This window comes from Giraffa tippelskirchi, chromosome 6 (assembly GCF_054371585.1).
Source record: "Giraffa tippelskirchi isolate mGirTip1 chromosome 6, T2T-mGirTip1v1.2.pri, whole genome shotgun sequence".
NCBI classification, from domain to species: domain Eukaryota; kingdom Metazoa; phylum Chordata; class Mammalia; order Artiodactyla; family Giraffidae; genus Giraffa; species Giraffa tippelskirchi.
In genome coordinates, this window is record NC_137280.1 from 166,192,149 (window position 1) to 166,219,154 (window position 27,006).

At 43.0% G+C, this 27,006-nt stretch overlaps 1 protein-coding gene across 2 annotated transcripts in view; it reads right to left on the reverse strand.

Moving 5' to 3' along the window:
* The window catches only part of ERAP1 (endoplasmic reticulum aminopeptidase 1), a 40,571-nt gene extending 14,802 nt beyond the window's left edge, over positions 1-25,769 (reverse strand). The window contains exons 1-11 of one of the 2 annotated variants that reach the window (XM_081498785.1): positions 25,718-25,769; positions 16,505-17,045; positions 14,572-14,710; positions 10,885-11,019; positions 8,171-8,291; positions 7,324-7,478; positions 6,853-6,966; positions 5,399-5,530; positions 1,843-1,974; positions 1,612-1,683; positions 161-315 (exon numbers count right to left, since the gene is read on the reverse strand). In XM_081498785.1, the coding sequence (XP_081354911.1) occupies positions 161-315; positions 1,612-1,683; positions 1,843-1,974; positions 5,399-5,530; positions 6,853-6,966; positions 7,324-7,478; positions 8,171-8,291; positions 10,885-11,019; positions 14,572-14,710; positions 16,505-17,043 (1,694 nt within the window). In that variant the 5' untranslated portion in view covers positions 17,044-17,045; positions 25,718-25,769. Of the gene's footprint in view, positions 1-160; positions 316-1,611; positions 1,684-1,842; positions 1,975-5,398; positions 5,531-6,852; positions 6,967-7,323; positions 7,479-8,170; positions 8,292-10,884; positions 11,020-14,571; positions 14,711-16,504; positions 17,046-22,185; positions 22,947-25,717 lie in introns of those variants that run through there. The other variant, XM_081498784.1, reaches the window with a different exon arrangement.
* Between the last annotated feature and the right edge of the window lie 1,237 nt (positions 25,770-27,006).

Genomic DNA, 27,006 nt, shown 5'->3' on the forward strand with positions numbered 1-27,006 from the left:
TGAAAAGATGGTGGTGTGTAAGTCAACTTCATAGGGTATTTAGATTAGATTAACATGTTTTGCAACAAAGGTAAGGGCACTAGTTCAAAAATAAGAGTTCATCCTACCAGGCAGGTGTCATTACCGAGGCAACAAATGAGTTTCCCCCTGTGAACATTACCCAGTGTCTGGGGCATCGGCCGCGCCTTTCACATAGTACTCTTGCTTCATGTGTACATTCCGGCCTCTCACGGTGACGGTTATCAGGGGAAAACCCTTCTGCAGCGTCCAGGTGTTCATCATGGTTTTCACATCAAGGCCTTCCCGTCGCCAGTGCTGGTTTATGAGAAAAAGGCAGATACGTGAACTACTTGGACCCACCTCTAAGAAGAGAACCCAAGCTTGAGCTTGCAGGGGCCGCAGCCTGTGAAGCTCTTCTCTGCCCCTTCCTCTGCTCCCAGCCCCAGCCCACTCCTTTCCCCTGCTGTCTCCAGCCACAGCATGTCCATCAGCGCACTAACTATTTGCTTTTCATTCTCTCCCTTTCTTCTGTCTTAAAAACAGGTACCACACCTGGTTCTCCTGGGCAGACCTTGGGTTTGGCATCGGGCACAAAAGCAGGCATGTGTATGAAGGTAGGGAGAGAAAGAACAGAAAGTGGCCAGGTGGGCAACAGCTACGTAAGGATGCTGTCTATCCAACAGGCAAGGTGGGGGGAAAAGTGCTCCATGGAGCGCCCATACTTCCCAAGTGATAAAACCGACGTGGCCCACAACCCAACAGCCAGCCATTAACTCAAACAAGGATTTATTCTTCGATACTAAAAAAGCTTTCAAATAACATTTAAGAGCGAATGAAAGGATAAAATATTCCATGGGACACATCTAGAAATTATGGAATAAATCTGTCTCTGAAAGCAAAACAGCCAAGAAAATAAAAATTGAGTGGATACAATTCTGTTGAATCTCCAGGCTCACACTGAGTTACCTGTGAAAATATTCCACAAGGCCAGATAAACAGAGACTCAGGCTGCTCTGTGACTCAGGTGTTATGAATTCTTTATAGCTTAGCAGTTAAAGACATGAGTTAGATCTCAATTCAAATCCCCGCTCTGCAATTTACTAATCATATGCCTTTGGATTTCATTTCCCCAGCTGTAAAAATAGGGGTAACAGCATTTGCTCATAGGCTTATTGTGAAGAATAAAGCAGATTATACACGTAAGTGCTTCACACGTGCCTGACACATCGTAAGTGCCTGAGAATGCTCACGCCATCTATGTTTTTTTTCCACAAATGAAGGGCTATGGAAACAATCGACACAGCCTGATGGATATGGCCCAAATCTACCACAGAAGCACGTCATAAATCTATTGCTTTACAGAGAGTGAAGCTGAAGAAATTAATATCAGTGAGATAATGTTACCAAAGAAGGCTGGACAACTTCCTTGTATAGAGAGATTTAAGAAAAATTGTAAAAGGCTGTCACTCTGGTATAGTTTAAATGCAGCCTTATCTACAGAGAGACTGATACGATCCAGGATCTCAGAAAGCTTGGCACAGAGCTGTCCTTCAAAGAAAATGGAGTAAAAGAATGGGCTTTGGGGTAACACGTACAGATGTGAAAACTTACAGCAAATGAAGATGAACGTTCACCTCTAGAACAAAATCCATCCATGTGTTGTGTGTCATCTGTAGGGCAAATCTAAAAACCAAAAATAAACACATCACTCAGTCCTTTAAAAAAAAAAAGAAAAACCACTCGTGATTCTTCTCAGAGGAATTAATGTGGTACAGAACAAAAACAAAATAAGGCAATAAGCCTGTCAACCCCAAACACAGAGATACATGAAAACATACTCACGCTTGCCATACTATTCCACAGGTCCTCGTTTTTCGTGTTTTTATAGCTATACTTCTGCAGATACTTTACGATGCCACTTTTAAATGCGTCGGCACCAAGATAGTCCCTTAGCATATTCAGAATACAAGCTCCCTGAAAAGACCATATAAACAATTGTTAGCTGTAGTCCACCTCCGTCTCATCTACTGTCACTGTGTTGGGGCCATTCCTTAAGATGCAGATGCGGTAACATTTTTAGCGTCGGATCACTTGTGGAACAATTAGAAACAGTGGGTTACACCTGGACCAATTGAGGCGGGTGATCAATACGACTCTTCACGCTTTAGTCACTGGGACTGTTATTTTTTGTCAGTATTCAAGCTTCCCCACCGTCTGCCGGCTTCCATGATTCACAGGCGAGTGGGCGACGGTGCAGAATAAACACGGGACTTTGGACCACCCCGTGGCTCTCCCGCCACCCCTCTGGGGCAGGAGTGGGGAGAGATGGAATCAAAGGTGAGAACACGTGAGAAATGGCGGAGCCCCTTTGGCAAGAAATGGCAGCCTTGAGCACAGGGAGCCGGCCTGGCAAGAGCAACGTGAGAGAGGGGCCAAGAGGACTCCTAGACACTCCGCTCTCCCGCGATGAGAGCTTTCCCCCCTCGAACCCTCTCCTAGAGCACGGGTCACCAACTCGAATACCTCCCGCGGTCAGACAGGCGACAAACGAGGGACGGGAGTCCAAGGATGAGAAAAATGCTTTCACATTGTCTCCCCTTGAACTTTACACACAACTAACCACCAAGAACTTTCCCCCTTCCTCCTTCCCTCTCGCTCAAAACACCGCCCTTTTTCTAGGAAATCATGAGTCCCCCTTCCTAGGAAACCCTTCCTACTTCACTTCCTGAAAAGCCCCAATTCATCTTTAAGACGTAGCTCAGAATCTCCTTTTCCGAGAGAATTTCTTAGGTCCCCTCAAGGTGGAGACCGTCTCTCTATCTCTGGTTCTAGGAGACAGAGTCACTAGACGGGCGGAGCCTGGGTCCCTGAGGGTCTGCACTGAGTGCATATCCCTGCCAACAGGAGGAGGATTTGTGAGGTATAATTTATGGAGGGATAATTGATATATAACATTAGCTTCAGGTATACAGTACTTGCATATACTGCACAATGATCCCTGCAGTACACCTTGCTAACACCCATCACGATAGTTACAATTTTTTTTCTTGTGAGGACTTCAAGATTTCCTCTTAGCAACTTTCAAACACACAATACAATGCTATTAACTACACCTCCATGTGGTACATTATATCCCTACGATGTATTTTATAACTGGAAGTTTTTACTTTTTGACATCTTCACCTACCCCTAAGTCCCCAGCAACCACCAATCTACAAACTCACTCTTCGTGTGTTTTTGCTTTTAGATTTAACATATAAGTGAGGTCATACCAGATTTGTCTGACTTAATTCATTTAGCATAATGCCCTCAAGATTCATCCATGTAGTTACAAGCGCCAAGCTTTCCTTTTTCTATGGCTGAATATTCCACCAAGAAATGGACATTTACGAAAACAACTATCTGGGCTGTTGTAAATAAGGTTGCCAGGAATATGGGGTGCACATCTCTCTTAGCTACTGTTTTTGTTTTCTTTGAATAAATACCCCAAGGTAGAATTGCTGGATGTATCTCTATTTTGTAATATCTTGTTTTCCATCCTCTTTTCCATGGTGACCAGACCAATTTACACACCCATCACAGCGCCCAAGGGTTACCTTTCTCCACACCTTCTCAACACTTTCTATTTGTCTTTTTGAGACTAGCCATTCTAACAGGTGTAGAGTGGTATCTCATTGTGTTTTGACTTGCATTTCCCCAATGATTAGCAATGTTGAGCACTTTATAATGTACCTGTTGGTCGTATGTTTGTCTTTGGAAAAGTTTCTATTCTGTTCTTCTCCTTTTAAAATCAGATTGATTTTACTCAGCCATTACAAAAAATGAAATAATGCCATTTGCAGCAACATGGATGGACCTGGAGATCATGTCATACTAACTGAAGTAAATCAAGACAGAGAAAGACAAATGTCATATGATATTGCTTATATGTGGAATCTAAAACAAATGATACAAATGAACATATTAATAGACTCACAGAGAACAAACTTATGGTTCCCAGGAGGGAAGAGTGGTGGGGAGGGAGAGATTGGGAGTTTGGGATTGACATGTACACAATGCTATATTTAAAATGCCTTTCCATGAAAAGAATTTAAGTTAAAAAATTAAATGTAAAAAATAAATAAAAATAAAATCAGATTGTTTTCTTTAGTAATCAAGTTGTATGAGTTCTTTATATATTGTGGATATTAATCCCTTGTCAGATGTATGGTTTCCAAATATTTTCTCCCGTTCAGTAGGGAGAAAATAAGGTACAGATGTGAAACCTTTTCACTTGGTTTTTGTCGTGCCCATGGTTCTTAATCTCATGTAATTCCGCCCGTTGACTTTTGCCTTTGTTGCTTATGCACTTATGCTTTAGGTGTCACATATAAAAAAACAAAAATCACCGCCAAGACTCATATCAAGAAGCTTTTTCTATTTCCCATTTAGGAGTTTTATGGTTTCTGATCCTCACATTTAAGTCTTTAATCCATTTCACGTTAGTTTTTGTGAGTCGTATAAGACAGTGGTACAGTTTTATTCCTTTGTATAGGGTGTCAGAAGAACTAAATGAACATTTATTTAACAGACTCCATCTACCATTGTATATTCTGGGGTCCCTTTTCATAAATTAGCCTTATATCCATGAGCTGATTTCTGGGTTCTATTCTGTTCCATTGGTCTATGTGTGCGTTTATATGTCTGTTTTATGTCTGCTTTTATCTGCTCTGCACTATTGATGGGAACATGCAAACATGAAATACTTTTCTCTTTGTTACACATAAAACAGCCAAGCTTTATGATAAATGACACATTCTCTGCCTCGGTGAGGATAATGGAAATGGTTGGGAATGGAAGGGAAAGTGGAAAAGCAGAATCCTGATCCTGTAAAGGAGCCATGACTTAGCTCCAGTCCACATTGCTAAGGGAAATAGAAGCCTGGTATGACCAGAATTCTTTCTCCTTCAAAGAGAAGCCAGTAATATGGATTTTTATATAAAATCTCCCAACTATTATATGTTGGCAACAATTTCCAGTTCTTTTATTAAACACACTTTGCATGATAACTGTTTCCGAAGGCGCCCAAAGCTACAAAAGGGCAGGCGTTTTTGCCTGATACAAAGCTAAAGCTCAATCAAGACCTATTTGTTGAAGGATAAATAAAAAGTTTCTGTAGACTGTGAATATTCACTTATGACAGTAAATGAAGAACTGACAACAGTATAATCTTTAGGGTTTTAAGCCATACTTAAAGTTAGGCCTTAAAAAAGTTGACTCTGGGCAGCCTGAGTGAGAAGAGAAAGCCTTCAATCCAGGTCAGTCCTTATGAAGGGAAAGTCACCCCACAGCCCTAGCTATAGCCTCTCCACTCCAGTAAGTTTAGTGTGGAAACTGTATCCTTATAATACATTTTTACCTTGTCATAAGAAACTTCATCAAACATCTCCCGAATCTGAGCAGGATTCTCCACAGGTGTGGACACAGGGTGTGAGGAGTTTAATGCATCCACCTCCATTGCATTGAAACACTTACCAAAGAAATAATCTTCCTATAAGATAGAAAGACAACATCACCAATGATTCACATTTAGATCAAAAAATATGAAATGAGGCTGGCTTGATGTGGGATAACAGGTTTACTCTCCAAATTTCTGATGTGACCTATTACATATTTATAGAATTTACAAAATTAAATAGAATTATCTTCTAAGGGACAGACAGGAAACAGTGATTTTAGATCAATATTGAAAATTTGTTTAAATACTTATCACCTTAGAATAAAGAACATTCCTATTAAAAATAAAAACATTATGCCTACAGCCCAATAGTACCCAAATATGAAACCAAAATATATAATGATTTCAGTGTCTCCAGTCTTCATCTATACTATTTTTTTGCAAATTAATTAATTTATTTTAATTAGAGGCTAATTACTTTACTATATTGTAGTGGTTTTAGAGCAAAGAAATTTAGCTTTAACCATGTAGTGAAAGAAAAAGCAATGGAGAACAAATTCCAACTATAATCTGATTAGGGCATATTACCCAATAAAACAATAAGCATACACAATCATTTTTATTATTAAAGACTATACAGAAACAGGAAAATACTTGTTATGATCCACTGTACTGTAATCAACCCACTCCAGTACTCTTGCCTGGAAAATCCCATGGATGGAGGAGCCTGGTAAGCTACAGTCCACAGGGTCACAAAGAGTCGGACGCGACTGAGTGACTTCATTTTCACTTTCTTTTCACATATAAATTATGTATATAGGATGATGAAAATGGGAATATGAATATGTACAAATGAAAACTAAAATATGGTAAAGGATTGTTTTTACATAATGTTTCTCTTTAATTACACTGCATTTGATTTTTACAAGTTAAACACTTGACTTTTGAAATCATCATGTAGAGATTCCAAAGCATTAAGTTTGCGACCCATGAGTCTAGGTTCTTACACAATCAAATGTACAATTATCTTAAAACTCATTTGATTTGGCAAGTAGGACTCTATTGAAATAACATCGATCTGTACCTAATACTTCTTCAGTGAGCAGCCTGAAGGGGGGAAAGTGATACAGAACAGACAAGTTGTGATTATTTCTATTTCTTTGATATTCAGGGAGGGAGGACAATTTAGTACTAACTTCATAACTCATATATTTGGAAATAAGCAACTGAGTTTGGAAATAAGTCTTTGTGAGATATCTTTAAAGTACACTAGCATTTTGGAAACCTGATTCATATTTAAATTCCCAGGGAGGTTATCAATCTTTCTATAAATTCCATAATCAAGCATTGGTAAACATAATATTTTCCAGCAACAGATTAACCTAAAATAAAAAAAAAAAGTAAATACAACTTACAACTTTCAGTTCTGGATGAGTCACACTGACTGACACAAACTCCATAAACTTGGCAAATCCCTCATTTAGCCAAAGATCATTCCACCATTCCATAGTGACGAGGTTCCCAAACCACTGAAAGGAAAATATTACTCAAGTTATTCACAGATTTCTATGGCAACTGGATTATCTACATGGCCATAAACGTCAAACATTCAGAAGGAAATATATTCTATATGTGTAATGTCTGTATATGAATGTTAACATATTTATAAAGCTAATATTTTTTCGAAGTAAAAAGAAAAACTTTTCAATATGTATTTTAAAACATAGTACCTAATGTTTTAAAGACATAAATTTTCCTCTGGGAGAAAAAGACAAAGTAAAAATGAATCTGTAGAATTCATATATCAATATGAATAGCCTATGTCCCAGAAGAGCAATAAACACATAGTTTATACTTTTTTGAAAAGTGTGATTGAGCTCATATACCTGGTGGGCGAGTTCATGAGACACAGTCATCGTGATGCCGAGCTTACTCGAGGCGGAAGACTTTTCAGCATCAAACAGTAGAGAAGATTCCCTGTATGTTGTCAGTCCCCAATTTTCCATTGCACGGAACTGAAAGTCAGGAATCGCAGCAAGATCTTGGGAAGGAAACAAAAAACATCTTATCAATTTTAACCTACACATGGCCCAAACACACTAACTCTCAGAATGGATGGATGCAGGGATCAAAGAAAAACTAAGTGACCCACACGGAATCTTGGATTCTGGACGGAAGAACCTTTCACAGTGAAGTAAAAGGGTTCAGTGGCTCATTCAGAGTTACTCTGCTGCTGCATGATAAAGTCACGCTTGGGTTTCAGACCTCCTGACTTCATTTCTAATTCTCTGACAAGTGTTTGGGGACTGGACAATCTTAAAAATTGTCTCAATAATGCACTCCAGCTTGGATGCCCAAGACTCCCACACACCTAAAAACTCAAACAACATGATAGTTTTAAGGGCTCATGTAAGAAAGAAAATGCAGATTTTCTTATGCTCTATCAAGGAATTCATTGAAAAAATTTGAGTACTCTATGTTCCTACCAAATGCATGCCAATCATGGAAAAAAATGCAGCCTCTGTCCTTTGCTATCTGCCCACTAATAGATTCATGTTTGTCTTTAAAATCAGAAGGCAAAAGTATCCCCATGCTACATGCCTCTAAAACCTGCTGGGGTTTTAATGACTTGAGTGGCTGCTGAGCTGATAGAGGAAGATGCCAGTTAGGAAGATATAATCTACTGCTGGGGTCATTAAATGCCAGTTTATAACATCTGTGAAAAATGAATACCTTGTTTGGGTAACGGATACGGGATGCTGAAATAATCCTCATAAAATTCTAGAAGAGTCACCGCAGCATCCAGTGCGTAATCTGCCTGATTTATCTTGTCTGGAACAGCGTATATGGAAACCTGAAGAGGGAGACACAAGAAGTTATCCAAATGCCATCGTGGCTTTTCTAGAAGCCAGACATTAACAGCTTCCGAGTGTGGGATATGGTTGCCAGTATTAAAGATGACCATTGCTGGCTGCTATTTCTTATATTAATGCTGACTGTTCTCAATCAGTTCCCCTACTGAAAACAACAGATGATGGGTAACAAATATAAAAATGTCTTCCTAAATGTTTACACGAGGTAGCGAAAAGGTAAAGACAACTTAGCTTTCCAAACTGAAGTGACAGCAGGACCCTGGGAAGTCAGCAGAGGGTCAATGCAGCTAGCTTTTGCCCTCAGGACACTAGCCCACTACAGATGGACTTGAGCTGAGGTCTTCATGGCACTGGGGAACTCAACAGGGAAGGGAGACAAAATCCAGAAGCTGCTCAAGCTGGGTAGATGTCCCCTGCATAAAGCTAGGTCCCAAAGGACCAAGCCCTTACTGGAAGTCTAAACTAGAAAGAATCACCAAATTCCTCCAGGAGACTGCAAGGGGGGGGGGGGGGGGAATGCCTTATTCAAACCCTGGTGATGTATGAGGAATAGTGAGAGAATCTCCTCAGAGAAATTATGGCTAAAAGCAAAACTTCATACCGTCTAACAGCTGAACTCACAAGAAAACTAGGTGGTCCAAAAACCTGAAAGCCAATAATTTAAAGTGATTCTCAAGGCTGCAAAGTCTCCGGGTCACTTGACAGGAGCAAAATACAAATTCTCTCTGGAAAAATTCACCGTCAGCTCAGGTAAGAAAAGCTCACAGACACGATTCACAGAACACAGCATAAAGGAGCCAGCAGAAACAGCAAATCCCAGAGCCAGCCACACAAAGACTCCATGTACGACAATTTCTAGACAGGACACACAGTGTGAGTTTAATGTGTTAAAGAAAACGGCTAAAACTATCGGCACACAAAAGGGTTCTGGGGACTCAATTCCAGTGTAGATGTATGTGGGAGGGGGCGGTTCCCTCACATCTCCAAGCAGCATTCCAACACCAGGTGGTACCTACAGTTCAGTTCCATGCTGACACTATCTGGCGTGAGAGCATCAGTCTACAGGATTCCGTCTTCCAAGCCTGCTCCCTAACCCGATTGCAGATGCCAATCAAAAGTGTTAAGTTATCACCCGTGCTTCTGACTTAGCAGCTCTTGGCTGGAGGTTCCCATCCCCCTTCTTGAGCTTAATTTGCTAGAGCAGCTCACAGAGCTCAAGAGTAACATTTTACTCTACAAGATTCCCAGTCCATCATACACAAACATAACTCAGGAATGACCAGCCACGTGGGAGAGGAGCCTCAGCACAAGGTATGGAGAAAGGGAGTGTGACGACCATGTTCTCTCCTGCCAAACCACTTTCCCTACACCTCCACGGGTTCACAACCCGGAAGCTCACAGAAGCCACCCTCCTGAGTTTTTATGGCGTTTTCACAACACAGGCCTGAATGATTGACCTTTGGTGACTAAACTCCATCTCCAGTCCCAACTCTCCCATCACATGGTTGGTTCCCCATCAACCAGCCTTAGTTAGGTTACCTAGGAAATTTTTATTAACATAACAAGAGATAATACTTATGGTTCTCAACACGTAGGACATTCTAAGAGTTTTAGTAGCTCTGAGCCTTAATTAGAGATGAAGACCAAATACATATTTCTTATCATGAATTACAATATCACAGTATGAAAGACACATAAAAATAACCATTCAAAAAGGATTCACTGAAGTGGGCAAATCAGTGAGTGGGTGTTTTTGCTGTTAATTTCACTGCTGAACTTAGATTGCTTCCTACAGCCAAGTCTCAAGCATTAGCTTCAAATCCCCAGGTAAGCAGAGGTATCTCCACAAGGATAAGACCCTTTATTCAGGGCCTTATTCAGGCCTTACAGAAGACAAGGCAATTCAGAAGAGAAACCCTAACTATCCCAGGCCTCAGTTAAAACTAGCACAAATAAATGAGGTCATTTTAAATAAAATGTTCCTTGCCTCCTCTTTGAAAATCTTATTTGCATTCTGAGCCACAGCATACAGCTGTGTAGGTTGTTCACTACACAGTGATACCCACCCAGTGGCAAGAGCTCCTTGAAACAAGACCTCTCCCCCTGACACTGCAGTATTCCCTGACCCAAATGCTCTCCCCAGAGCCATTTAATACTCCAAGCTGTCTTCTCTTACTTCCTTCCCATGGCTAGAAATCCCCGGCTCAGAGAGTTAGCGACATTCACTTGCAAACTGCAGAAGTTATAGACAGAAGAAGCAATCTGAGAAACCACTGCAGGATCTAATCCAACTTATACATTTTACAGAATATAAGCTAATTTCCAAAGGCAGCAGAAAGCCAGTTAATGGTGGAGCCAGCACCATGACCCAGGCCAGGTCATGTCTCCCCACGTGTTTCTGCTATTAGAACCCCGTTGTAAACACGAGCATCTGTGACAATGGGATGGCCCACCAACTGGTTTGTCCAAAAATGAGGGGCGTTTCTAGGATGTGGGACTTCCAGTTATAAAACCAGGACTGTCCCAGGCAGACCAGGGCAAGCAGGTCACCCTAAGTGACAATCACAGGCTCACCTTGACTCCGCTCTTGGTCATCTTGCTGACAGACTTAAAATCCGAAACAATGAAGGCCACCAGGTAGGTGCTCATCTTCACAGTGACATCAAAGTGGTCTTCTATGAGACCTTCAGCCACAGTTACAGATTTAACCTAAAATCAGAATACCTGAGATCATCAAATAATCCAACTACCCAAGACACTGAAAACATTTTACAAAGAGAAATAGTCCTAAGTCTCAGACATACTGAAAGTATATAACATGACATTTGTATAGTTATTTAAGAATATCTCTTTCAGAGACTTCCCTGATGGACCAGTGGTTGGGACTCTGCCTTCCAATACAGGGAAAGTGAGTTTAATCCTTGGTTGAGAAGGTAAGATCCTACAAGTCTCACAACCAAGAACCAAAACATAAAACGGGAGCAATACTGTAAAAAAATCAATAAAGATTTTTCAAAAAACGTATCTCTTTCTTAACTAATTTAGATAGGAAAGCCAAACCATTCTCCTCCATGTTTTTATTGAGATATAATTCATGTACCATAAAATTCACTGTTTTAAAGTATACAATTCAGTGTTTTTTTAATTATATTCACAGTTACATAACCATCACCACTTAAATTTCTTCTAAATAAGCTGGACGATTACAAACTAACTCATATTGGCACATGAGGATTGGTAACGTGGCTGGGAAAAAGCAAAACCGAGACTGCTGATTTTGCCAAGATGTGGCCCACATAATACAAGGTGAGAGAATAATCTGGAAATGCAGTGTCTAATTGGGTGCATATGTCACCATGGATAACCTAAAAGAGCTTCTACTTTCTTAAACAATTCAAAGAAACCCATGCCTGGGCCTGACCCTGCAAAGTCTCCTCCAGACTCTGATCTGCTTCACTGAAGTCAGTTTTTGCAGTGTAATCAGGGAGCAGCCTTGCAGAGTGGGGTCGGGGCCACAGAGGTACAGACTAAGAGGTTGGCTTCCCAAGAAGAAAGCCTACTACCTCAGCCAACAGAAAGCACTGGGCAGGATCTTGGAGAAAAGACCAGTCGAAACTAGTCTGAGAACATCCACATTAACGAGGCATTTTTCCTGTAATCCAATTTCCACCTCTATTTCTGTGCCCTCATCCTTCTTTGTGATACCCACAAGCCACAGGCTATGGTTGCCTGCTGGTCAGCCTTTGGGCATTCATACCCTGACTCTGACAGCCAACCTAGGTTTATTCTTGAAGGACCCGAAATTACCTTTCTTTTTAAAATGTCTTCAGCTTACCCCTGACAAAAATTTCTGTTCTTGAAGTTGTGCTCATTAGCAGGAAAGTAAGCTAATTAAACAGAGTCAGACTACTTTTTTGGGCTCCAGAATCACTGCTGATGGTGACTGCAGCCATGAAATTAAAAGACGCTTACTACTTGGAAGGAAGGTTATGGCCAACCTAGATAGCATGTTTAAAAGCAGAGACATTACTTTGCCAACAAAAGTCCGTCTAGTCAAGACTATGGTTTTTCCAGTGGTCATGTATGGATGTGAGAGTTGGACGGTGAAGAAAGCTGAGCACCGCAGAATTGATGCTTTTGAACTGTGGTGTTGGCGAAGACTCTTCAGAGTTTCTTGGACTGCAAGGAGATCCAATCAATCCATCCTAAAAGAGATCAATCCTGGGTGTTCATTGGAAGGTCTGATGTTGAAGCTGAAGCTCCAATACTTTGGCCACCTCATGCGAAGGGTTGACTCATTGGAAAAGACCCTAATGCTGGGTAGGATTGGGGGCGGGAGGAGAAGGGGACAACAGAGGATGAGATGGTTGGATGGCATCACCGACTCTATGAACATAGGTTTGGGTAGACTCCGGGAGTTGGTGATGGACAGAGAGACCTGGCGTGCTGCAATTCATGGGGTCGCAGAGAGTCGGACACGACTGAGCGACTGAACTGAAACTGAACTGAAGCTAATTAAACGAATTCCAATTTAGATGTGATTAACTCCTGCCCCAAACACTTGGGTGTTGCAAAGGTATATTTTTCTTCTCTAGCCTCTGAAAAGATCCTTTGAGGCCCCGCTGTCCTTCCCCTCAACCCCATATCTGCAGCTTAAGTTCAGGCGTCTCTGTTAGATTTCTGCCAAGAGGAGGGATGGCCCATCCAAGAGCAAGATTACATTAGAGATTTTCTGATCCTCAACAAGCAGGTCCCGGACATTCACGGATTTGGACTCTGGCATCTTTGCGGAGCCTCTGGGCTTTGGCCTTCCCCCTGCAAACCTATGAAATCTCCACCAGTGTTGTTTAGTGGGTCAGTCTGTCCCTCACCTCCAAACCACCCCGTTCCTTTATTCTTCTTAAGCTGTAATTCTCTAATTAGAGAAGTCACTCCCACCCCAGGCAGCAATACCATAGTATTTGGAGAGGGAACTATAATTTGAGAAAGCATTTTCTCTATCTCAAATTTATATTAGGAAAATGGCATAACTGTTTCTTATCTTTCTATATACAAGTGTGTTGGGGAAAGAGACAGAACTTCTTGGCTGGTAAGGATTCACAAAAGTCTGCCTTTTATACAGGTTTCTGGTGCAGAATGTCAGAATCTCTTCTAGGGGTCTTTGAGGGATTCGGTGAGCAATACAGAGTTCTAAAGGTTGGAAAATGCTGCACTGGAGGGTGGTTCATGGCTCTCTGAGTCCCTTCACGTGAAGATACTGCCTCCCCGGCCAGCACAGGCATGAGGTATGACACCCTTCCGGACTCGGCAAAGCCTATTCCAGCCTGAGTCTCAACCACGGTGAGCTTCTCTGAACAAAGGATGTATGTGCTCCAGCAGTTGGTATGTATCAGTGGCAGACTGACAGTTCAGCTTCTGTTTTTCCAGTGCTACCAGAATCATAGGGTAATGGACCTCACTGAGTAATTTTATTCATTTGGCAAGGTCATCTTCTTCTTTCCGCTTTTAAAAATCAGAGGAGCTTCAGCCTAACAGATGCAAACTATTATATTTAGCATAGATAAACAACAAGTTCCTATTTTATAGCACAGGGAACTATATTCAATATCCTGTAATAAACCATAATGGAAAACAAAAAAGTAGAATAAAAAAATAAAACTCAGAGGGAACACTGTCCACATCTGCTCTGAAACTGGAAAATAATGACTTCTTTCAAGGCAACTTGAGGTAGCTACCTTCACTACCATTATATTCTTAAAAGATTACTTTTTTGTTTTCCATCTGCCCAACTTCATGCCAGTTATTTTTAATACAAATTGTATAGCTAATATTAGTAATATAGTATACAGAAATTATAGGAAATAACTAAATCATAGGAACATGACCTTATCCAACAGAGCATTTCCTTTAAAAATCCTTTTAAACGATCATATGAGAAAAGTGTAAGTGCTTTATGAAAGGCACTCTCACTTGAACCTGACCTGAATTTCCTATACGGTTTCTCTCTTGTCAGCATAGGTGACCTGCAGGGTCACTCTTACCTAAATTTTGCATGTTTTTAGGGACATTTTTTTTTCTTTAACCATAAATAAATTGCTGCTTGAACCAAAAGCATAGGTTGGAAGTGAAAAAGAAAAGCTAGCTATCTGTCAGGCAATAAAACAAACAAAACAGGTAGCCTGAATGTTAACTGTCAATGGGGAGACGCAAACCAGAGGGAACGAATGGACTCCTCGTCAGAGATACACAATTTAGACTCACCAATGGCATGTTCGAGATAGCGAGGTGTCTTGGTTCCCTTCTGATCTTGATTAAAAAACTCGCCTTGAAAGCAGGTTCATCAAAGCAGGGAAAGGCCATTCTGGCTGCAGTTGGTTCAAACTGTGTTGATGCAAGTACCCTAAAATTCCGGCAAGGGAAATAAAAACATAGCCTGAAGTTACCAGGGACTGTAGGTTAGGTGTATCATCATGTCTGAATTCCTGACGTTATCACAATCCTGATGAATCTCACTACCATAAAATCTTTTATATGACAAAAGCTATCATAAACTAAAAGACAAGTAAAAAGAACAGGGAAAACTGATCAAAAGGTATTTAACAAAGTGTTAATATAACCTGAACAAATAATGAGCTCTTAAAAATAAGTAAGAATTCACCCACCAACCAAGCAGAATAGCAGGCAGAGGTCATCAACAGGCAACTCACAAAAGAAGAACCTACAAATAGTCAATAAACACATCAAAAGCTGCACAGCTTCATTAATAATCGACGTAACAAATTAAAGGGGAAAATCTGTTGGTATTTTGGCTCTAAAAGGATTGCCAGTACACAGTATTAGTGAGAAATATGGCAAAGCATATCAAAAGTTTGTTGACCCTCTGACTTAGCAATTTTACTTCTAGGCATTTATTCTAAAGAAATGACTTACAAAGATGCTTGTCCAAGTATTGCTGATGCTAAAAAGTTGGAAACAACCTAATTTCCAACCATAGGGGGATTAGTTAAATAAATCAACACCAAAACATGCATTTTAATAATGCTGTTAAAATGATGTAAAGTGACAGTCATCATGTAAAATACATGTCAACATATATTTTTAATAAAAAACTCCCTCGTGAAACATAAAATACAACAAGTTCCATTTACATAAAATGACATGTATGTATATCCAGAAAAAAGTCTAAAGGATGTTCCCCTAAAACAGAAGCAGTAGTTATTTCTGGGAGTTATAATGGGGATACATTTTATCTTCTCAAAAATTCTTTTCTGTAGTATTTGACTTTTCTTAACCTCAAAAAATAATATGGAATCAGAAAAGTAAGTATAAGCTACTAACAAAATTTGATTTTAAAATTTAGCATAAAATCTCCCAAAATATATTGTGTTTTTAAAAACGGAACTAAAACAAGGCAGGAGAGGATCCCTAAAAAAGGTTTTAACTGAGACAAAAATATTTCCTCTAATAGGCCGTTACAGGTTGAATTGAGCCTGCCCAAAAGATATTTTGAAGACTTATTACCTAATATCAGTGAGACTTTATTTAGAAATAGGGTCTTTACAGATGTAGTCAAGCTCAGATAAGGCCATCAGGTCAGGCCCTAGTCCAATATAACTGGTGCCCTTAAAACAAGAGGGAAACCTGGAGAATGGCCATGGGACAGGCAGGCAGAGACCGGACTGATGTAGCTGCAGTTCAAGGAATGTCAAAGATTGATGACACCACACGCTAGGAAGAGGCAAAGAACGAGGCTATTCGGAGACCTAGAGAGCACAGGCCTCCTGACACCTTGATCTTGGACTTCTAGCCTCTAGAACTGTGAGCTGTAAAATTGCTACTGTTTTAAGTCATGCAGTTTATGTACTTTGTTAAAGCAGCCCTTGGAAACTGGTACCTAGGCCAAGAGAATTTAAAACATTTATTCTAGCCCAGAAGTCTAAAATTAAATAAACAAATAGGTATTTACTCTGATAGAGCTGGAGGAAAGAAAATTGGTTAAAACAGAACAAAAAATGAGATTAAAAAAAAAAAGGAAAAGACTATAAGCCAATTTTAAATATGCAAAGACATGCAAAACAAAACCAAAGAAAGAATTCAACAATCAAGGGAGTTTTAAAGGACAAGCCACCTGAAATAATAAATTTAGTGTGGGTAGCACTTGAATCTTAAAAAAAAAAAAAAAGACAAAAATTACCTCACTTCCCCTTCCTTGGTTCTGTAGGTACTTTTATAAAATCCATGGAAACTCTCAGAAAGATTGCCAGCATAGTCAATGACAATGGTGTACGGGACGCCGACAACCAGCGGCTCGGAAGCCAGAAGCGCAATTTGCTCCTGAGGTGGGTTTTCCAGGACTCTCAGCAGCTCTTCGGCCTGCCTCTCGCCACCTCCCTTCCTCAGGGCGGCCTTGGATATTTGCAAGCGGTGACTGTGCAGGATGATGGTACTGGTGGGCTTGCTGGCTGTGATTTCTATCTGTGTGGTTCCCCCGAAAGTCAGAGTGGTGAGGTTTGCATGAATCATGAGATCGTAATGGGCTGGGATGATGTGCTCTGGAAGTCGCATTTTATTCCAAGGAAATGGTGCCCCATTGCTAGCTTTTGGAGATGTTGTTTCCCTGCTCTGACATGAGGATGGAGTTGCCACCGTTAAGAGAACCAACAGTAACGACAGCAGTAAGGGCCTGGTTGCAAGTGGCTGTTTGATGGATGGAGATATCATCTTGCTTGACATGGCTAGAGGCACAAATGTACAAAAGAAAAAACAAAATCACTAAAATATCAAGAGAGCATAATTTCAGAATGTATCCACCAAGAATTAACAGATATAGATACAAACTTAAAAGAAAAAACTGTCTTTCCCTGAAAGTAAAATGATCTTTCCTATGTTAATGAGTCATAAGAAGAAAGAAGTTTATGGTTAGCAACAATTATTAGCATCTAATAAAAGCATCATTTGGCTTGCAAAGTTTAAATTAACTCTATCAGTCAGGGTCCTTCGTTGAAAGCAAGAACAAGCTCTGGCTGAAGATCCTTAAACGGATCACAGAATTGACAGGTCATTTGGGAAACCAGGCTCATAAAACAAGCAAAGATGGGCAACCAGAACTATATCAGACAAATATGTGATTAGATGACCACTCCCCGCCCACACTAGACCTTAGAGGAAGCCATCCCAACGCATAGAGATCAGATGCTGACACCTACGCAGTCGTCAAAGGAGGAGGTCTCTACTCTCCTGCATCTTTTTGTTGTTTCAGCAAAAGTGAGGTGTCCACACCACCAGGCAGGCAGGTACACAAAGCAGGAATCTGGCCTTACCGCTTCACAGTGGGAGAAAGGCCTTGCTTCTCACTAAGCTTACAAAGCAGAGAGTTCTTAAAACACAGGAAGTAAAGGAAGGAAATACATGCTCAGTAGCAAGGGGGAAAGGGAAGGCAAATATTTGTAACAGTAAGCCTCAATAATATAATCAATCTGATTTTGGTATTGATCATCTGGCAATGTCCATGTGTAGAGTCGTCTCCTGTGTTGTTGGAAGAGGGTGTTTGTTATGACCAGTGCGTTTTCTTGGCAAAACTCTGTTAGCCTTTGCCCTGCTTTGTTTGGTATGCCAAGGCCAAATCTGCCTGTTACTCCAGGTATCTCTTGACTTCCTACTTTTGCATTCCAGTCTGCTATAATGAAAAGGACATTTTTTGGGGGTGTTAGTTCTAGAAGGTCTTGTAGGTCTTCGTAGAAGCGTTCAACTTCAGCTTCTTCAGCATTACTGGTCAGGGCATAGACTTGGATTACTGTAATATGGAATGGTTTGCCTTGGAAACAAACAGAGATCATTCTGTCGTTTTTGGGATTGCATCGAAGTACTGCATTTCGGACTCTTTTGTTGACCATGATGGCTACTCTATTTCTTCTAAGGGATTCTTGCCCACAGTAGTAGATATAATGGTCACCTGAGTTAAATTCACCCATTTCAGTCCGTTTTAGTTCACTGATTCCTAAAATGTTGGTGTTCACTCTTGCCATCTCTTGCTTGACCACTTCCAATTTTCCTTGATTCATGGACTTAACATTCCAAGTTCCTATGCAATACTGCTCTTTACAGCATCAGACTTTACTTCTATCACCAGTCACATCCACAACTGGGTGTTGTTTTTGCTTTGACTCCGTCTCTTCATTCTTTCTGGAGTTCTTTCTCTACCGATCTCCAGTAGCATATTGGGCACCTACCGACCTGGGGAGTTCATCTTTCAGTATCCTATCTTTTTGACTTTTCATACTGTCCATGGGTTCTCAAGGCAGGAATACTGAAGTGGTTTGCCATGCCCTTCTCCAGTGGACCTTGTTTTGTCAGAACTCTCCACCATGATCCGTCTGTCTTGGGTGGCCCTATACAGCATGGCTCATAGTTTCACTGAGTTACACAAGGCTGTGGTCCATGTGATCAGTTTCATTAGTTTTCTGTGACTGTGGTTTTTAGCCTGTCTGCCTTCTGATGGAGAAGGATAAGAGGCTTATGGAAGCTTCCTGATGGGAGAGACTGACTGAGGGGAAACTGGGCCTTGTTCTTATGGGTGGGGTCATGCTCAGTAAATCTTTAATCCAATTTTCTGTTAATGGATGGGGAAGCTCTATACAGTCAGCAAAAACAAGACCGGGAATGTGAAGTCAAGTGGGCCTTAGGAAGCATCACTATGAACAAAGCTAGTGAAGGTGATGGAATTCCAATTGAGCTATTTTAAATCCTAAAAGATGATATTGTCAAAGTGCTGCACTCAATATGCCAGCAAATCTGGAAAACTCAGCAGTGGCCACAGGACTGGAAAAGATCAGTTTACATTCAATCCAAAAGAAAGGCAATGCCAAAGAATGTTCAAACTACTGTACAATGCACTCATCCCACACGCTAGCAAAGTAATGCTCAAAATTCTCCAAGCGAGGTTTCAACAATACGTGAACTGTGAACTTCCAGATGTTCAAGCTGGATCTAGAAAAGGCAGAGGAACCAGAGATCAAATTGCCAACATCCGCTGGATCATCGAAAAAGCAAGAGAGTTCCAGAAGAACATCTATTTCTGCTTTATTGACTATGCCCAAGCCTTTGACTGTGTGGATCACAACAAACTGTGGAAAATTCTGAAAGAGATGGGAATACCAGACCACCTTACCTGCCTCCTGGGAAGTCTGTATGCAAGTCAAGAAGCAACAGTTATAACTGGACATAGAACAATGAACTGGTTACAAATTGGGAAAGGAGTACATCAAGGCTGTATACTGTCACCCTGCTTATTTAACTTAAATGCAGGGTACATAATGAGAAACGCTGGGCTGGATGAAGCACAAGCTGGAATCAAGCTTGCTGGGAGAAACATCAATAACCTCAGATATGAGCCTCTTGATGAAAGTGAAAGAGGAGAGTGAAAAAGTTGGCTTAAAACTCAACATTCAGAAAACTAAGATCGTGGCATCCAGTCCCATCACTTCATGGCAAACAGATGGGGAAACAGTGGAAACAGTGGCTGACTTTATTTGGGGGGGCTTTAAAAGCACTGCAGATGGTGACTGCAGCCATGAAATTAAAAGACGCTTGCTCCTTGAAAGAAAAGTTAACGACCAATTTAGACAGCATATTAAAAAGCAGAGACGTTACTTTGCTAACAAAGTCCCGTCTAGTCAAAGCTATGGTTTTTCCAGTAGTCATGTATGGATGTGAGAGTTGGAGTATAAAGAAAGCTGAGCGCTGAAGAATTGATGCTTTTGAACTGTGGTGTTGCAGAAGACTCTTGAAAAGTCTCTTGGACTGCAAGGAGATCCAACCAGTCCATCCTAAAGGAAATCAGTCCTAAATATTCATTGGAAGGACTGATGTTGAAGCTGAAACTCCAATACTTTGGCCACCTGAAGCGAGGAGCTGACTCACTAGAAAAGACCCTGATGCTGGGAAAGATTGAAGGCAGAAGGAGAAGGGGATGACAGAGGATGTGACATGGTTGGATGGCATCACTAACTCAATGGTCATGCTGCTGCTACTCCTAAGTCGTGTCAGTCGTGTCTGACTCTGTGCGACCACTGTGTGCTGTCTGGCAGCCCACCAGGCTCCCCCATTCCTGGGATTCTCCAGGCAAGAACACTGGAGTGGGTTGCCAGTTCCTGCTCCAGTGCATGAAAGTGAAAAGTGAAAGTGAAGTTGCTTAGTTGTGCCCGACTCTTCGTGACCCCATGGACTGTAGCCCACCAGGCTCCTCCATCCACGGGATTTCCCAGGGGAGTTGATGATGGACAAAGAAGCCTGGCATGCTGCAGTCCATGGGGTCACCAAGAGTCAAACACAACTGAGTGACTGAACTGAAACCTTAATAATACTGGCATCTTTGTCCAACCATCCTGCCACAAGCTGATTTAATATCTATTTAGCCAGGAATTACTTAAAGAGTTTAGAGTGACTTTCATGAGAGTTTGTCACAATCAATCTCCTGGAGTCTCCCTTACTATGTATCCAACAAATAAGTGATGCACACTTGCATCTATAAGGCTGTGTACCAAGTACTGTGTGCAACATAAGAATACACACGATACAAATGCCATAATCAAGGACTTCAAAATCTGGAAGGGCAGAAGAGTTTTATACCAAAGAATAAAACACAACAGAGAAAGTATGGAGTGCTTCAAGAATAATAATAAAAGAGAGTGCTAAGGGAGAATGAAACATTTTAAAAGGGAGAGAGTGACTCTGGCTGCAGAGTGATGCGGAGATACCTTCGAGCAAGAGCAGCACTGAGGGTGGTTTGGAAGGACAGGTGGGATTTGGAAGTGAAGGAAGGGAGTCAGAAGCACTGCAGGAGGAGCAAAAGCCAGAGCACCGCAGGAGAAAGGAAAGGGCTGCCCGGGCAATCGACGTGAACAGAAGGGAACCCCAGAACTGGCTGGAGAATGATTACCTACTAGACAAGGAAGTGAGCGACTCCAAGATTGCACTCCAAGCACGCCTGGAGTCAGGCTACAGAGCATATTTTGCACTTTCAAGACCAAGGGACATAACAGGAATGAGACTTCTAAGGGAGTTGGCCAATCATGTCCAGAGAACCAAGCAGACTTCTCTCTCTCTTAGACAAGGTTTCCTGACAGCAGTTTGCCAGGAGGAGCCCCACTCAGGTAAACTCAGCTTACTGATGGTGGTACACTGGATGTTTCCTCTATGTCAGTGGTTCCCATCTTTAGCTGCCTGTTAATGTCATAGGCAGCTCTTAAAATGTCCTGGAAGCTCTTAAAATAATGACATGCCTAGATCCCTAGGTCAGTTCAGTTCAGTCACTCAGTCGTGTCTGACTATTTGCCACCCCATGGACTGCAGCACACCAGGCTTCCCTGTCCATCACCGACTCCCAGAGCTTACTCAAACTCATGTCCATTGAGTCGGTGATGCCATCCAACCATCTCATCCTCTGTCGTCCCCTTCTCCTCCTGCCCTCAATCTTTCCCAGCATCAGGGTCTTTTCCAATGAGTCAGTTCTTCGCATCAGGTGGCCAAAGTATTGGAGTTTCAGGTTTCACCATCAGTCCTTCCAATGAATATTCAGGATTGATTCCCTTTAGGACAGACTGGTTTGACCTCCTTGCAGTCCAAGAGACTCTCAGGAAAAGGGTCTTCTCCAACACCATAGTTCAAAAGTACCTAGGTCAGGGCATCATAATTTTTTCAAACTTCCCAGAAATTCTCCTGAAGAGTCAGATTAAGAAACCTCCTAGATAATCCTTGCCAAACAATAATCTTATTCCTGGATCCCTACATACGGAACACTACTTCAAGAGCATAACTGATGTGATATTCCCACCCCTCACTCCCCATCCTGATTCCTTCCCAAACACACTTACTTACCTCCTGCTTCCCCCATGGAGCAGACCTGCAGGCTAAACAGAAAGAATGCCAATACTGTACAGAGTTAACCACGGAGGCACCGTAATCCCAGTTCAAAAGGCACCACCGAGATGAGCCAGGAAAGAAACGTGAACAGGAAGAACAGGTTCTTTTTGTTTTTGTGTTTCTTGGCTTTTTCATTTGTTTGCTGTTTTTTGTTGTCTGGGGACCAAGCAAAGGATGCTTCCAGCCATGGAGGATTGGTGCAATTTGGAAGAGGAGAATAAAACTTGAACGCTGAGATAGTCAAGCATTCCTGCCCCACGTCCTCAGGCAGAGTCCCAGGGCAGGGGACGAATGATGGATCTCCCTTGAAGTTGGAGGGGCCAGAGGTAAAGGGAACTCACGTGATGCTTCCATTTGAAAGCTCTGATGGCAGCAGCTCAGTGGATGTGGCCCCTTCCCCAAGATGGTAGAGAGCACATCAAAGCTGGCAGGTTCAGGCATGAGGGGACTCCAGGAGCCCCCGAGGGTTCTCCAACAGCCCAGGAGAAGATCTAAAAATTCCAACCGGTCCTGAGCTGACAGCAACTTTTAATAGGTTTCTGACTTTAGTAGAACTTTAAAAGGAGACCCAGGTTTGATCCCTGTGTCAGGAAGATCCCCTAGAGAAGGAAACAGCAACTCACTCCAAGATTCTTGCCTGGAGAATCCCACAGACAGAGGAGCCTGACGGGCTACAGTCTGTAGGGTCACAAAAGACACAAACTCAACTTTGTGACTAAACCACCACCACCATCTGAGCTGACAGCAAGGTCCCTGGGCTGCTGAAGGGGTGGGCAGAAAAGGCCTTGTAGTTTTGGGTCCAAGAGAGAAGGGGGCCAAAGAGATCATGGCTGGGTCTTAGGGAGGATGCAGTTTCAGGAAACTAAAATGGGACATGAGATACAGACAGCATAAACGTTGCAATTCATATATATGTATATAAGTATTGCCATATTAACTATATATATACACACACATAGAACTATACATATGCATATAAAGGGGACGACAGAGGATGAGATGGTTGGATGGCATCACCGACTCAATGGGCATGAGTTTGGGTAAACTCTGGGAGTTGGTGATGGACAGGGAGGCCTGGCATGCTGCGGTTCATGGGGTTGCAAAGAGTCAGACACGACTGAGGGACTGAACTGAACTGAACTGATATATATAGCTATACATATATATTAGGTTAACAGTCAGAAGAGAAAATCTGGCTTTGAGTTCTTGCTCTGCCACTTACTCTGACCTTGGATATGCTCTTTAATTTTGGTTTCATTTTCTTCACGGATAAAATGAGATAACATCTCCCTCACAGGATTGTTGTGAAAATAAGAAAGGTAAAATATTTTCAGTCACTCACTCCACAGATATTTATTGGGGGCCTATTACGTGCAAGGACTTTGCCAGGCAAGGCAAGAGAGCACAGGTCTCTGACCTTAAAGAGCATACAGCGGGGGTGGGGTGGACTTTTAAAAAATTTACACAAATAGATACACACATAGACAGAGGAAACAGCACACATATTTGCGAACTGAGCAGCAATAGAGAGGGCTAGTTATTTGTAAGGTCAGTCAACCCAAAATATCGTAGAAAGATGTGCCTGGAGAGGTAGGCAGGGGAAAGACCACCACCCAGCTTTCTAGGCATTTAAGGATTTTCGGACCCTGTCCTAAGGGCAACGAGAAACCACTGGGTTTTACACTAGGAGATCTTAAGATCCAGTTCACACCCTAAGAAAATCACCCGGTTGCTGGGTAGAGAGTGGAGGGCTGGGAAGAAGTAAGAGTGAAGGCCAAGGGACCAGTTAGAAAGTAGTCGAGAGAGTAAGATAGTGGTTCTTACTGGGATGGTGTCAACAGAAAGGGGGGGGAGGGAGCCAGAGAGATGGGCCGACTCAACATCCACGTTTAGGGGGGATTAGAAGTAGGGAGTGAGGGAAAGGACAGGATGTATCAGGATGGCTGGCAGGTTTCTAGAATGAACATCTGGGAAGTCATAGGTGTTCTTGATCGAAATGGAGAAGGCCAGAGGTGGGAGAGATTTAAAAGGGAGGAGAGGGAACCAAGGCTTCATTTTTTAGTATGTTTAATTTGTGATGTCTATGAGATGTCCAACGGGAAATATCAAAAAGACAGTTAAATATACACAGACTGAGAGATAAGGGCTTTAAAGGAATTTTCTGTTCTTGACTGTACTCCTTTAAAGTTTTAAAATCTTCCTTTGACATCTGATCTCACTAAATCTTCTTTGACAATCAACGGTGTGGATTCAAGTGCCGCAGTAACAGAGTTCCTAACTTTCTTTCACAACCAGAAAGAGTTCAAGATACTAACTGCCTTTGGTGATTCTGACTTCTCCCACTCACACAGGAAGTCAGGGCAACTGGTCCTGGGCTGTCTCCTCCTTCCCTTTCTGGGACACCATGGAATGTCAAATCCATCAAGAGGTAACAGGCCTTCTTCCAAAAGCTGTGAGCAATGAATTTAACAAGCATCGATGACAGCTAGTTACTGCTAGTAAATAATTTAAAAATGTTGACTCAATTTTTTAACCTATGAGAACTTTTCTCCTTACGCCCACCTGAAAATGTGCTGCCTATCAGTACAACTACAACTCCGTGCAAAAAGAGACAATCTGGCCAATTTTTCAGTCTTTTTTTTTTTTTAAGTCGTTGACCCCATCCTGAGTTGAGAGCAAATACTTTGGGGAGTTAGTAGAAACCAGAGCACTTCCTTCTGAACCTGGCCTCACAAAGAACCTCCATGAAAAATGTAAGGAAGTGTCTGCACGTTCTCCTTCCTCCCGAAATTAACGTGCAGGCCCACCAGGCTAGTAAGACACTGAGAGGGAATTTTAACTTGCTCCAACAGGAGAGCCTTTAAACTCAAGAAACTCCCGGCTGAGCCACAGCGAAGGGAGGACAGTTAACTATTGGCAAGAAGTGCAAAAGAAGGGACAGACTTGAATTGATCTTGAGGACGCTTAACTGTCCTTGCGACGACATCCCTGCGCCTGCAACTCACCGAACTCACGTTTGTTTCTCCAACTACTATCGGCCAGGTGCCATCTTTGGCCAAAACCCAACCCCTCTCCCCCGCCATCCACCCACCACCTCACTTGGCTCTTCTCTGGAGCCCAGGGGACGAGGCTGGCAGGAACCCAGCCTCAAGGAGAAGCGGAGAGGACGGCTCTCCCCTGCCTGCCGGGAAGTGGCGGGGCTTAGGGGAGCTCTGCCCCCTGGCCAGCTCCCGGTGCAGAAAGAGAGGCAAGCACCCTGTTGAGCCTGCGCCAACCCCACGGTCCTCCCCGCGGACACGATCCCCAACCTCGCGACTCCCCACCCGCCACCCGCCCCCACTTTGCCGCCGCCCGCTGATTCCCTTCCTCCCCGGGTCCCTGGACCGCCACACCTCAAGGCACAGAAAGGATGCCTTGGCGTCGCTCTTCCCCCCAACACTCAGCCTCCCCCTGAGCAGGGCGTACTGGGGACTGTCTCACCCAGTACCTGGGACTCGGGGACCACGCCGCTGTCGCCTGCCTTGGCCTCCCCGGAGACCGGGACCGAAAGTGAAAGCGAAAGTGGAGCCAGAGCGGCAAGCACAGGCGCGCGGGGCGCTGGGCCGAGCCCTGCAGGCACAGGGGAGCCCTCGCCTAGGGGGTGGGTAGCTGGGGCAGGGGAAACCCGGCAGAACGAGCAGACCCCGATGTTCCCAGGACAGTTCAGTTCAGTCGCTCAGTCGTGTCCGACTCTTTGCGACCCCAGGGACCGCAGCAAGCCAGGCCTCCCTGTCCACCACCAACTCCCGGAGTTTACTCAAACTCAAGTCCATCGAGTCGGTGATGCCATCCCAAGACAGAGACTCACAAAACAATAAGGCGTACGGTGCGGGGGGAACCAGCGGGGAGAAGCACCCCTTTAGGGATGCAAATTATTTTCCCTGCACTTGTCTGGAGATTTGAGGGGGTTCCCCATGGATTAGCCTTTGGGGCAGCGGAGGTTTGAGGGCGTAAGGAGAGAGCTGGCACTCTTTGAGGGCACTTGGGTGGAGCCGAGCTCCCCTCTATTCCCCCCTCCCCCGCCTGAACCAGCTCAAAGCCCATTGGACTCAAGGCATGTCCATCATCTCACCTCTGCAAATGCGCCGAGAGCTCTGGGCCCGCCTCAGAACGAGGCAGGAACCCAGAACTGCTCTGCAAAATGCTAGCCTGTCGGGGTTTCCGTTATAGAGAGGTTGGGCTGGAGACGCGGAAGAGGAAGAAGCGGGAAAGAGAGGCGCAAAACTGCCCCACCGATACCAAGGGCCCCTCGGCGCCCCGCGGAGATGCTCCTCCCACACTACAACTTTCTCCCTGGGCTTCCGCGTGGCTCCTTGGTGAAGCGTCTGCCTGCCAATGCAGGAGACATGGGTGCAAGCCTTTATCTCAGAAGCTCCCACATGCCTCAGAGCAGCAGAGACTGTGGGCCGCAGCTACTGAGCCTGTGCTCTGGAGCCCAAGAGCTGCAACTACCGAGCCCACGCACCACAGCTACTGACGCCGTTGCGCCCTAGAGCCCCGGCCTTACTCTGCAGCAAAGGAAGTCGGTGCATTTCAACTAGAGAGTAGCTGCGACTTGCTGCAACCGGAGGAAAGCTCACGGAGGAACGAAGAGGCAACACAGCCAGTAAAATAAATCTTAATAAAGAGCTTATTAAAGTTCTTTAAAAATAACTTAATAAAAGTTCTCTAAAAATAAAGAACTTAATAAAAGTTCTCCCTACTTTTTCAAGTCAAATGACCATTTTTGTGCTCCCC